General features: G+C 39.4%; 1 protein-coding gene across 5 annotated transcripts in view; it reads right to left on the bottom strand.

The window, feature by feature from the left end:
- Positions 1–7,762: 7,762 nt before the first annotated feature.
- The window catches only part of ODAD2 (outer dynein arm docking complex subunit 2), a 69,251-nt gene continuing 63,220 nt past the window's right edge, over positions 7,763–13,793 (bottom strand). For all 5 annotated transcript variants that reach the window (XM_077173649.1, XM_077173665.1, XM_077173658.1 and 2 more), the window contains one exon: positions 7,763–8,234. In XM_077173649.1, the coding sequence (XP_077029764.1) occupies positions 8,121–8,234 (114 nt within the window). In that variant the 3' untranslated portion in view covers positions 7,763–8,120. The remainder of the gene's footprint in view (positions 8,235–13,793) is intronic.

Raw genomic sequence — 13,793 nt, 5'->3', positions numbered from 1 at the left:
CTGAAGGTGCAGCTGCTCTCCCCTGCAGCAAAGAGCCAGGTGAGAGGCAGAGAGCATGAGTGCAGTTGTGCAGCCCCACTGCTCCCAGGGCTGGAGCACACTGGGTGCCTGCACATCAGCTCCACAAGTGGGAATCACTGAAAGTGACTCCTCCATCCCTCCCCTCAGACTTTCCTTGGGCAGAAGTGATATCCTACAACCCATGTCTGGAATTTTTATGCAGTTACTTATCATCCAGGGCTGCCCAGGGCAGTGTTCCTGCCACAGCAGGCTGGGTTTGCAGCTCATCCCCAGCCAACAGTTCTCCAGGGGTAGCCTGCAGCCTCCCTTTGGCTCTCTCTCAGTTGTTTTGCCATCATTTTGTTTGCAGTTATTCAAGACATACCTACCCAAATCACACTTGCTACTGGCCAAGGCAAAATGTTACCTCTCTCAGCAAAATGAGATTTCACCTATTTTTTCCACAGACTTTCTTGAATGAAACCTTGAAGGGGCACCTGCAGGTGGCAGCCACATTTTGTAACTGAATTCCCTCCACATTCTTACAACTTTGTAAAATTGCTACTAGTTTATTACAGAAGCACAATCTTGTTACTTCATTGGCCTGTTTAATTTAGAATGTAAATCTCATGGACTTCTGACAATTACTAAATTTCTCATTGTATTAAATTCTTAGACAGTTTTACTGATTCATTCTGCAGGGTTTTCCAAGGTTTTCTTTGGCTGGGTCAGCTTTTCTAAACTGCCACTTAGATTTGCTATGAAAACATATGCCTCTGCATCCAGAGCACACCCTGCCAGATGCAGGGTGGAAGCCCTGAGCCCAGGCTGCCTGTCAGCCCCCTGCCCAATGCTGCAGGGGGATAACACCCCACTGGCACTGCTGGTACTGGGAAACCCCAAGGGGAAGATCTGTGCTTGATCTCAGCCTCTCAGGACTTAAACCCGAGGTTGCAAAAAGATGCTTCACATCGCTAAAGCTGCTTGTGGAGTTCAGCATTTTGGCCAGTTCTTTGTGAGGCACCAGCATCACAGTTGTGTTTTGTCCTAGTTGTAATGGTTGTCCATGATATGGAATAGCTGTTCCAAGGTCACAAGGGGCCTCTCTCATGTCTGCTTTCTCTGATGGATACTCCAAGTCTTGCAGTTTCTGAGGGTGCTGTGGGACAGTTGAGCCTGCATTTCTCATCTCCCAGAGCAAGAATGTACATGGTAGAGTACACCAATACAATTTCAGTTAAAGCTGTAATATTTTTCAGTTCTTTTGGGATGGTGGGTGTGGATGTGGCAGTCTTGTAGGAGAGGAGACACACGATTCCAATGCAGTTCTAGCAAAAGTTGAAGCGGTTTCTATTACACATTCCTACAAAGTTCAGAACAGATAAAGCAGTAATTAGATATCAGTAATTGCCAGTGGAACTAAAATCATAACATAGATCTCAGTAACTGTTGATGTAGGAATGTCCACAGCAGAGTGTCTACGGCCATATTTGTAGAGCCCCAAGACTGGTGAAAGGAGCATGTCCACACAATGGAAGTGTCTTAAAGATATGCAAAAATCTGAAAAGCAACTTGAGGGGACTGGAAAGAGTTCTGGTTTGGGCTGGTTTTTTTTCTAATGCCTAGTTTGGAAATAATTAGGCCTCAGTTTCTGCAGACAAATCATTCCTTTTTGTTTTTTAATGCTGAGTTTGGAAATAATTAAACCTCACTTTCTTCAGACAAATCACTCCTCTTTGTTTTGTACCTCTTCACGCCACATCAGATCCAGCGCTTGGCAGTCACCTACACTCCTTAGTTGCTGCGCTGAAAAACATTCACCTAGTCATTACATTCTGGGAAGCATACCAAGGCTGGCCCACAGATGTCCGCTTTTCCAAATATTTTTCCTTTTACATGACACCCCACCACAGACAGTGGTGGGACGGGTTGGAAGGAGGCATCAATCTGACCAAAACTTCTCTTTCTGAACATATTTTGCCCCTCATCTGCAAGTGCGTATGGAATAGTTCTCCCCAAGAGTCGCTCCAGCTTCACTTTGAATATTTTCCTGCCTAACCTCATGCAGGGGTAAGGACTAGGTAGTCTGCTTTCCAAATGGTGCCGTTAAAAAAACCAGTCAGCCATAAATGAGTTCAATGAAGGTCTGCAGAGCAAGACCGGCAGCCTTGGTGGCAGAGATTTTCCCTATACTGAGCAAACCCAGGACAAAAAGAGGGCAATCCTAGAGCCTCTGACTACTGCACCCATGGTGACTGAGCAGTTTATCAAGGACAGCACGACTTTGGTTGTGAGAATGAAGCAATGCTGATCTCTTCTCTCTGAACATTAGGAGCTGTTTTTCTTTTGGGCTGATCACCTCCTGGAAAGCGGGCAGAGCAGACCCAGTGGTTGAATACATGATGTTGTCCTCCAGTGGGTCTCAGCTCGGCCCTAATCAACCCCAGTCCCATACCCAATGTTTTCATAACTGCTGACCATCTACCACCAGCCTCCTTCTCCTCTTTCTTTTTGACTTTTTGAGTGTCTGTTTGTCCCAATATGTGTTCCCCCACCCTTCCGTCATTGGAAGTTTTAATGCTGAGTGAAAAACCACGAACAGCCTTTGAACGTGTTCTGCCAAGTCTCTTTACAGTACAATACTGGCAAGAGTAAAACTCTGGAGCCAGGCAAATATGCAAGCTTCATCACATTAAAGGAAGCAGAGCTGCACGGTTATTGCATCATTCTATGGCTTCCCAGACGTTGTTGTTATGTTTTCATTAGAGCAACAGAACTGCACTTGGTGCTTTCTGCTGAGGAGCCAAGGAGGCCCCAAAAGGCTGTCAACTGGGGCAGAGAATGTGGCAACTGGAAAGATGAGTGGTTTACTGCACTAATTTTATAGTGCAGCCTTTACCAGTTAGTGGTAGAGGGAACCAGCAACATGATCTGTGTTCACTTTTTTCAAAAAGACACATAGCCAAATACTTATAACTATTTGCTTGTTCAAGACAAGTTATTTGGAAGTTTAACTACTACTGAATCAACCAACATTTTTCAGCACTAAATCATTTCAACTCCATATCCATATGTTTTTAATTTTATCAGCATCTGTATTTTTTAATTACCATTTTTATTAAAGCCTCTATTTTTTTTTTTTTTCCAGAAGCAGGACACAAATCTCTAGCTACTTAATCTGGATATTAGAAGGCATGGTTCAAGGCTCAGCCATTGAAGGAAAACTCTGCTGCCAGATGCAGCCACTGGAGCACAGGTACTGAGCTTTGCTTTCCTGCCTTCACCAAGCCCTTGCAGAAGTGGGGTGTTACACAGCATGGCTGGACAAAAACTTACCACCACTACCAATCACAAGGAACAATCTGGATCCTCAAAAGCTTCTCAGCCACTTCTCACCTAGTGAAGAATAGAGCAGCTTTAAAGGCATTCAGGATCCTGGTGCAATGGGGAGTTGACTGAAAACTGCTGGTTTTCAACCTCTTGTTTCATGGTTCAGCATTAGTACAGTAACATTCTTATGGTCCTTTTCCAATACACAGTCAAAGTAACAAGAGGCAAAGGTTTTAACTGGCCAAGTACTATCTTGTCACCATGTCAGGATTCTCAAATGATGGAAGAAAACTTGTGAAACTAGTGAAGATGGCTTTGTGTCACTGCAGAACTACAGAAGTGGCAGGACTAGGTCACATCACATTGTATGGAAGCCAAAGTCAACACTTCCTTACGGGCATTGATGAGCCCTTCAGAAGGCAAATATTTGTGTTTAAAGTAGAACTGGTTGCAGTTGTAAAAGATCAAGCAACTGAAGGGTCCTGTGCTCTATGTAAACCAGGATAAAAACACATAACTTGCCAATGACAACAACTGGAAAAGAGAAAGGAACTTGCCAACTGAAAGGGGTCTGGCAGATAACACAAAAACAAGTCAAGAAGATAAATACAAGCCATAGTGATGTTGTCCATGGAAATACTTGCCAGAAAGTTGTATTACTGAACTGATAACTAAGCAAAGCACAAGTTACAATGAAAATTGCACTCAAGGAAAAGGTTCATGAAAATGGGTGACTCTTGGCTGCTTTCAATAGCCAAAGCAGCAAGATATTAAACACTGAGGAATATCACTGTTTAAGTGAGGGAGAGAACAGTAAGTGGCAAAATTGATTCCTTTAGAAATGGTGCAATGTAACTTACCACTGCAATGGCTATGGCTGAAACACGCTGGTCCTGGCCTGTACCAGGTCACTGAACAGTCACAATTAGGTTGTCTGAATTAAAGAGTAGCCAAGATGCAGCAGTGCCTCCTTCTGTTGTTCTGGATCCTGAGCATTGGGTGGCAAAATTTAAGTGGCTAAAGAAGAGGCAAACCACAATTTGCAGTTGGGGAGTAGTCAGCGTCTGACTCTGGAAATAAGCTCTGCTAACAGTCTGCATGGAAACTTGAATTCCATTGCTGAAGAAACACATTACATGTTTCCATCGCAGTCATCCTGCTGTCATGTATAAAACAAAGATTATTTTGGTGGAAATGTGCAAGGTACAACCATTTAATTTATTATGAGATGAAATTCTTAAACTAACATATTATCTAGTTCAGCCTCCTGGGATAATTCACATCTGACCCCCAGCGTGAGCAGCTCACTCAACTCATTTTAGGAGACATGGAATGAAAGAGGTACCATGCTTTCAAAGTGATCAGTTAGCCTAAAGCATATTACTGAGTCAAATCTTGAGACAGCCCTGTGAGTCTCAAGCTCATTTACTTTCCAAAGGAAAGTTTTGGTGATGGAGCAGAATAACAAAGCCCCTAATACATCACAGATTCCTTGCACCCAGGCCGTGAAGTTTATATTTCTCTTACAACTTGGAGACAATATCATGTGTCAGAGCACATGCACTTGTCATTAGCATGAACACTAAAAGGAAATGAACATAAATCCCAGATTCAAATGTGTAGTTTGAACATCCTGGGACAATTAAATTATTGATAATGGTTATCTGTCACCAAGCAATAAATCATGAAGTCATGGAATGGTAGAAGAAAAGCTATCTTGCTGCTGACAGATGTGTAGACTGAAAGATGTAGTGGGCCTATAAGGTTCCAGAAATAATTGCATAAATGTGAAAGATTTCTTCTCTTGCTTTTTTTCTCATCAACTCTAGTATTTCCATACTCAAAACAACACTTTCTCATGACAACTTTTCTTACTTTTCTTACTTGGATTCCATGGTTTTTGACATTTTAGTGTAACTGAGGAACAAAGCTGACAATGAGCTGGTGAAGAGCAGGCCTAGTGTTGTGACTGCCAGTTGGAGCATGGTGCTGTGCAGAGCTGGGACCTGGCTCCTGAAACTGTGAAAAGTGTTGGATACTCCCTGCTGATGGTATCATCAATGTAAATAAACTGGAAAAAAAGACATATTACAAAACTGAGAAAGTGTAGGAATCACATAGAGAAAACATGGAGGGAGTAGACTGAGCAGATGATGTCAAAGGAACAGGACAAAGCCTGACTCCCCCTTCTAAATCACTACATTTTTGCAACTAAAATAATTTGTACATCAAATTGCTCTGAGTTGAAAATAATACTGAGCCCCGTATGCAGTATAACCATATTTCCTAAGAGGCTACAGGTTTACATGGACAAGAAGCAGCTGGTGGAAAGAGGAAGGAGTGAAGGCATTTCCCTCCCAAGCACAGGAGCCAGGGGGTGGGAGCTGGCTGGTGCCTGGGTATCCACACTGGGAGTGCTGGGCCTGGGTGGTGGCAGTGCCTTGGGTTGGTGCCAGGGCTTAAATAGGCTGGTGGGCACTGCCAGGAGGGTTGGAGGGCTGTGTGAGCAGCATGGGGCACCCAGCTTTGTGAGGATCCCTTTTCAGAGGGCTGCAGCACTGTGAAACTCAGATTTGTGGACAAAGTGGAAGCTTTTCAAATGTACACGCTGTACTGCATCACTCACAGGGGCCAGGGATCACATTCATTTATTCATTTTCCAACAACTAAATCTCTTTATATTAATTACATGGAATCTACCAATTTTGGCGAAAAGAGATGTATTTTTCAAATACTAGTTCTTTGCCTGTGTAGTGATCTGTATCGATTTCAACAATTCTTGTACAGAACTTAAAAACTTCAGGCATGGTAAAGGAAAAGAAAACAGCACAAGTAAGTTATCTTAAGTCTGGGATTAACTGTCTGAGGTTTTAAATAAAGGTTTCAGATTAACTACTCAGAGGCATAAGGGCTACCAGTGTGAGTGAGAATGGCAAACTGAGGCCATTTCATTGTCAGAAACGTGACATTTATTGCCCTGACACCTGTATCATAAAATTAAGCTTGCTTTAGAACTTACTCCATTTGAAATCCATGCTAAACAGTCAAGTGTGCCTTGAGAGGTCAAGCTAAGGACAAGAGTTATTTTCAGGGAGTTTTTTGCCCTTCAACAGTTAGAAAAATAAGCTACCATTTTACGTGTTATTCATAAGTGAGACTGTGATAAACTATTTGTATCCACAGCTCCTCTCACAGAAGAGACAAAAATAAAATCAAGCCTCTTCTCTTTCAAATGAATTTGGCAATTAGCATTTATTTTAGAAGTATTTTTGGGTATAGCAATGAAGCATATGATACTACTACAGCTGTGACATCAGTATAATAATATAGACACGTTTAGTCAAAATAACATACCAGGCCTGTGGGGCAGAGCTCGAAAAAGCCTAAAATAGCATTTACGTGGTCACTGGATGCTGATGGAGCTTGTGATGAACCCTGTGACTATGTTGGTGTTTGCACTGATCAAAAAATACTACTTGGATTGACATTTTGATTTCCACACTGCTTCAGCATCTGTCCATAGCTGGCTTCCTTTAAAATAGCCTCTACACCTTCCCTAAGGGCCCAGTGTAATTTTCCTTTTTCAGAACTGTGCAAGTCTTCCAAAATTATATTTTAAATGAGTCTTCATGTCTGCTTCTGAGAAAACACTAATAAACAGGTGGATTGGCATTATGTCTTCCTCAAGCTGAAGCTTCTGTCAGCAAGAAAGTTAGTTGCCTTGAGAAGTCATGCTAGTTGGAGGAAAAGAATGAAATTACAAAATGCATGTAAACCAAGAATATTATTAATTATTAAGGGAAGTAAAAAAATAATTCAGAAGTGAGTCCTTGACAAACGCAAGTCATTTAAATATTTGCTTTTGTTCATTTTTGTCTGCCATCTGTGGTTGTAATTAAGACATTACTGCTCTCACAGAAAAGCCCTAGCATTACTTGTTTAGCATGGTATGTACAGTGGGTCTATAATTTATAGTATCAATAATAATAATTTCTGTGCACTTTTGAAAGCAAGTGTAATTCTGAACATAATTTTATACAGAAATAAAGTAACTACATCAATACAATGTTGTCTTCAGTTTAAAAATTAAAAACCACAAAAAGATAATGTGCAAATGTAAATCTAAAATCTGACTCTTTATTTAGAGCTGAGTTAAATGTGTTAATTAAAACACATTTCACCAGCTACTTATAAAATTAAGCAGTATTTTGTTTGATGTTGGTAGAAATGGGAAAGAGTGATGGAGTGATGTCTATTGCTACAGCTGTTTGCAGCCTTTATATAATGCCAGATGTGAGATTCATGTATCTGCTTTCTGCTCTCCTGTGAGTCACAACTGATCAAACATGCAAAAGCATAATGAGAGGATGACTGGACAAGATTATAATGCAGGGAATTGTTCAAGAAATTCATAAATTGCTGCACAACCACACACAGAGAGAAGCAAAATTTATTGTAATGTCACAGATAAGCAAAACCATGTATAGCTACAATGAATGAAAATAAAAGCATATCAATTGTAGAAAATGTCTTTGACATATCATAACTGATGGCCTTTGGATGGATGTAATGCTAAAAGACACACCAAATTAGGTATGAGTGTTTTATCAAACCTAGGGGTGACAATCCAGTAATGTAAAATCAAACATAAGTTTCCACAGATTTGTTTTTATTAAATTATCTTCAAATAGATGAGCTGTACTACGAAATACAGATGCTAGAAGGAGTAGTTGTGTATTTAAATGTAGCTGAATTGCTAAACAAGTGTGTTGGTAAAAGCTGCTGAAGCATCAGCCATATTTTGCTTTTTCTGTTGCCAGAGCCAATCTGCGAATGTTTGCTATGCAACCAGCTGCTGCCTCCTGCAGAGTGTCATCTGTAGAGCCTACCATGGCCAGTAGGAGCTAGCAAAAACACAGAGGAGGAAAAAACAAATCAGTGTGCTTCTGTTTCAGTAACATTCAAATCATACCTAGAACAATTGCATTAATTAACCAACACACCTGATAAATAAAATACTGGCAATCATATTAACAACACTGGATTATACATATGCCTGTATCTACTACATGTATACTTTTGTATGCATATATCTATTAACATCCACATAAAAGTGCAATGCATTATATTTTACCATATTTGTACTTGTGAATTGATATTTTCATGTCATTTTTTCTGGTCATTGCACTATGTCATTCTATTGGTTGTGAATTGTATTTTTGCTATTGTAAGGAGAAATTGCACATGCTTTATGTGAGTCACGTGAGTCACAATTTTCCCTCCAAAGTATACCATATATATAATTGTACATGTTCAATACTTTTAAAAGACAAAGCCATGCTGCTTTTTTTTTTTCTTTTTGGTTTTGATCATGAAACTGGATTCATGTGATGGACCCTTATGTCCCATTGACTGCAATAGGTTTCTTTATTGTCACAGCAAACTACTCATGTTAAACATGTTGAAGGATATAGATCTGGGCATATCAGTCTTACACATTTGCATGTAAAAGGGAAAAACAAAAGCTCGAGAAAGGCACCAAACTTTTGGAGTTGATTCAGCTTTTCAGTCATGTATAGTAGATCCTCTACTCTGGAAGTCATTCAAATTTTTCACTGGAAATTCCCTGGGAGTAAGGTACTGTTTAACATGAGTATGACACAAGACAGGCCTTGGTCATAAAACATTTTTACATATCAGAAAAACATTAATAATGGGTTGTGATCTCCCTTCAGTGTGTTGCAAGTCAGTGATGCAACTGCAAATACAATATAGTTGGAAAAGAGAAGACTCTTGCTTAGCTTAAATCAGCTCCACGCAACCCCCAGATTTCTGAAAATTTGCCAGGCTTAATGTGAGTTCAGGTATTTTGAAGCTCAGACAGCTCTAATTAAAACCTGTATTTTCAGTCTGCAATACTTAGGAATCTGTATTCACCCAAACAATGTTGAGTTAAACCACAGAGAAATCTGTTATCACTCAACTCTGGTGCATATTTTTCATACAGCTAAAATATTACACAAAATTATGAACTGCTAAATATAAAAGCATAAATTGAATGCAGACATCAAATTCATATGCTACCTTTTCCTAACCTTCCAGCAGTCGTGAGACATGGGCCACAGCTGCACACATATGGCATTTACTTAGAGAGATCAAAGCATTTTGTACTTGAGGAAGTATTTGTGTTAGCCAAATGTACAAAACAAGCATCTTTCCAGTTGCCTTTCACCCTTTGACCTCTACATGCAACATGTAAGACTGCCTGTGATAGCCTTGAATTATGTCAGAAACAGTATTATTATTATCAATTAAGCATCAATTATAATATTTTCCTAGGAATCCTTCCTCTTAAAATTTCCATTCCTGTAATCAGATATCTAGGTCCAAGTAGCTAGGTAGGACTCTTAAAATATGAACTCTTCTGAAAGGATAGACCAGAGTTAAAGTGACATGAGAAGAAATGTTTCTATACTTTATTTGTGTGCAAAACCTGGGCCAGGGGGAGCAACCAGAGAAGTCAGTGGAAGGTTCACCACAGACTAAGGAGACCACAGGTCTGCCTGTAACAATAAAGCAGCTCTACAAAGCACAAAGAGCAGAATGCAAGCTTATCAAATGCCTAACTTCTATTTTTTCCTTCAGAAACACTGCTGGATGAAGATCTTTCTTCTCTGCCATTTGTCAAGAGCTGATTTCTCATCAGCTTAAATTACCACTTGATTCTTCAGGTGCCTCGCAACTTTCTTTGCAACTAAGAGAAGAAAACTGCTATAGATCCTTCATATCCCTGACTCAAACCCAAAAATATGTATGCACATGCTGTTCATATGGTGGTTTTGGTAAAGCTCTAGGTTTTAAATTTGGGGGCAAGGAAACCATATGCCTTATGTGATTATTCATTGCATCTTCACAGATCTAATGCAAGGCTTTTTCAGTGTAGTGAGTGTGGAACTCTAACATCCAGAATAATTTCAGATAAGACTTGTATCCATGTGCAAGAGCAGATGTTCATCAAAAATAGTGTTTTAGAGATACATTATCTAGTAGGAACATAGGAAAAAACAAAAATTGACCTTTGCCTTTATTATGACTACACGTTAGGTAGGATTAAATTCAAGGTTAATTATCACTTATTTTAGCTATCATTTCTTTCTAGACTCAAAAGGCATGGTAGAATAGGTATTTTCTGTCACTTTCCTCAAAGAACTCAATATTTAGCAATGACAATAGCTGTAGGGGAGGATCCATGCTCCTTCTGTAGGTGCATTTTGTAAAATCAGGGTGAGGCATTAAAGAACAGAACCCTGCATGAAACTGGTACAAAAGACCCAAACAGATGCCTAAAGAACTAGTGGTACATATGTAACCAATGCAAACACCAGTTTTTACAAAGGTATCAAATACTGATTTTTTTCTTCTGTGTTCAGGGGATCACAGATCAGTTTCTCTCTAATTTGCTGCTCTTCTAAATCACTTGCCAGTGGTAACATCTGCAAGAACTGCCACGTCATACAAAATCCAGTACTACACTGTGTCTCAGGATTTTCTCTGTGAGACTTCAAAGCACTATTCTTGGAAACACTGCCCAATACAGTAGCTGCCTCTAAGGACTGTGGATATACAGCAACATTTGTCAGTTAACCTACTCTTTTTGTACTAACAAAAAGACAGCTGAAGTGAAGATTATCAAAAATGCAAAATATTTCAACAGAAGTAGGTAATTCCGTATTTAGGAACCCAGCTTTGAAGATTTTTATATAAATCCTACCTTTCATGAAATAAAATTTATTATTTTTTTAATAAACCAAGACGTTTATAATTCTTTCACCTCCTGATTATCACTCCTTGACCCTTTCATGGGTTCAGTTCCATTTACTGGCAATTTGGGTCATTCAATTCAGGTATGGAAATGCATTCATAGATAGTATATACAAACTACACCCACGTATTAGGTATATTTGACAAGTCCAAGAAATCTTTTTCCTTTTTCCTTTTCTTTTATTCCAATGTACTATATGCAATATGACATGCCATTTTTCTTGATATAATACCCTTGAACTTCATGTATCCCTTCCCTTTACTGTTCAGGTATTGTTTTCTGACACATGTAAATGTTAACAGATGTGAGAAGCAGTAAAAAAAGCATGTGGTATAAATGCTTCTTTCTGGCACATAAAAGGCACTTTCCATAGACAGAGAAAGCATTTGCAGCACCATGTAGCCTTCATTTTCTGTTGGCAGGTATCTATATTCCAAGGCTAGAGTCCAATATTTTTGCACAGTTTGCACGTCATACCAGTAAATAAGCACAAATACAAGCTGTTTGGAGAACGTACAGGGCATATGTAGCATTTCTGGATTCCAAAAGTGATGCACAGCCAAATCATTTAAATATTCAGAACAATTAAAGTTTAGCTATTAATACCCCAGAATTGTGATACTGTATTATGACAACACAATCACAGAGTTATTCAGAAGAGAGAGGCTCTCAGGAGATCTCTAGCCTAGGGTCATGCTCAAAGCAGAGTCAGATATGAGGTTTGGCTGGGTTGCCCAAAGTTTTTAAGTCTGATCTTGAAAAACTTCAAGAATAGAGATGGCACAACATCTTTGGCAACCTATTGCAATGTTTGACTGTCCTGGTGGAGAAAAAGGTTTTCCCTGTGCCTATTTACTCTTGATTTAGTTTATGTTTATTGTTTCTCATCCTCTTGCCATGCATCACTGTGAAAAGCCTTGCTCCATCTTTTTGATGACTGAACTCCCCATAGCAACTGCAAGGCTGCTATTGAGACCATTTAAAGCTCTCTCTTGTCCAGGCTGAAAAAGCCCAGTTTCCTTAGGTTCTCCTCACAGAGCAGTGCTTCAGGTTCTGACCATCCTGCTGGTCCTCTGCTGAACCTATTACGGTTTATCCATATCTTCCCTACATTGAAGGCCAAAGCTGCGTGCAGAATTCTAGGTGTGATCTAATGAGTGCTAAAGGGAACAATCTCTTCCCTCAACCTACTGGCTGTGCTCCTGCTGTCAGTCCAGAGTTGTGACTTTGCTGTCAGGACACATTGCTGGCTAATGTTCTGCTTGTTGTCTGCAAAATCTCCATACCCTTTTCAGTAAATCTCCATGCTCCTCAGCCTTTCAGTCTCTAGCCTGTATCACTGCAAACAATGATGTCTTTCTAGATTTTTTCACCTCCACAAAAGAAGTAGCCCAAGGGGACTTTAAAGCAGAAAAAGCAGAGGTAAGTATTGTACCAACAAACCCTAAATCTGACAAAATCTCAGATGGTCTCCATGTACTGGTTACAATAACTTAGAATTACTCACTTTCCTTCAGCCACAGTCACTGCAGCTTCCAGACTCAGAGAGGGGAAGCAGAAAGCATAGGGTGTCATGTTTGCAGGAAGTATAGAGGTTGGCATGGAATATTCTTTAAATAAGGGGTTAGTCATGTGATGTGTCCACAACAAGTTTTATAAAACAATGGAAAGTGCAGAACAAGGCTGTTGGAAAGAGGCTCCCCTGCTCACACAAAACAGATAATAAGATCAGCCTATTCAATACCCCAGAGTCCTGTGAACATGGATGAAAATGATGAATATAGAATAACTATATAAAAAATACTTTATGCCCTTTTTGTCCTGGCTTCTTTAGATTTTCTGCCCTGTAAAACAAATCTTATTTAATTTTTTCTAATCAGAAGGAAATATGGATAAACTCCTTCAACAAGATTCATATCTATACTGGGAAGCCAGTCCGAGTTCACATAGAGCTTAAAATTCCTGGAACTAAAGACATACACTTCAGTACAACATCTTGTAGATTGACATAGCATTTCCAGTTGGTGGCAGAACTTGCCTTTTTTTTTTTTTTTAATTTAGATTTAGTATCTGACTTCTTTTACATGCAACATTTCCTGAAGGATGCAAAATTTCTAGCACTGTGATTTTCTAATTGCGTAACACTTCTTTTTTAAAAAAAGGACATTTTTCACATGTTTTTTATAAATCTAACCTAAAAGAAAAAAAAAATACTTTAAATAAAAGCATATGGTAGAGGCTTATCCAAGAAAGTATCAGTCTAGATCCAGCCAGCATTTTCTAACTTTCAACACCATAGTGCACACTGGAAAATATTAAAGCACCTAGTTAGAGTATTATGTTACACATATTCCTATGAAAATTCTTCTCATAAAATTAAATTATAAATAATAAAACATATTCCACAATCAAAGCATAATGAAGGTTAAGCTAAGTCACTGTTTCTAAACTAAAATTCAGGCCAATTTCCTGATTTTCCTTTTCAGCTGAACAAAAGGATAAGACAATATCTACCATACTCAGACTCTTAAGAAGAAGATGCTCATGTAAGTTCTGGGGTGTTTTGCTTGTTTGTTAGGTTTTTTCCTCAGGTGGCACAAAGAAAAAAGATTTCAAACTGAAGTCCCATGCAGCAGGGAAC

The sequence above is a fragment of the Agelaius phoeniceus genome, chromosome 1 (genome assembly GCF_051311805.1).
Source record: "Agelaius phoeniceus isolate bAgePho1 chromosome 1, bAgePho1.hap1, whole genome shotgun sequence".
NCBI lineage: Eukaryota > Metazoa > Chordata > Aves > Passeriformes > Icteridae > Agelaius > Agelaius phoeniceus.
Note: the sequence above shows the minus strand (reverse complement) of the source record. Positions and strands in the feature narration are given on the sequence as shown.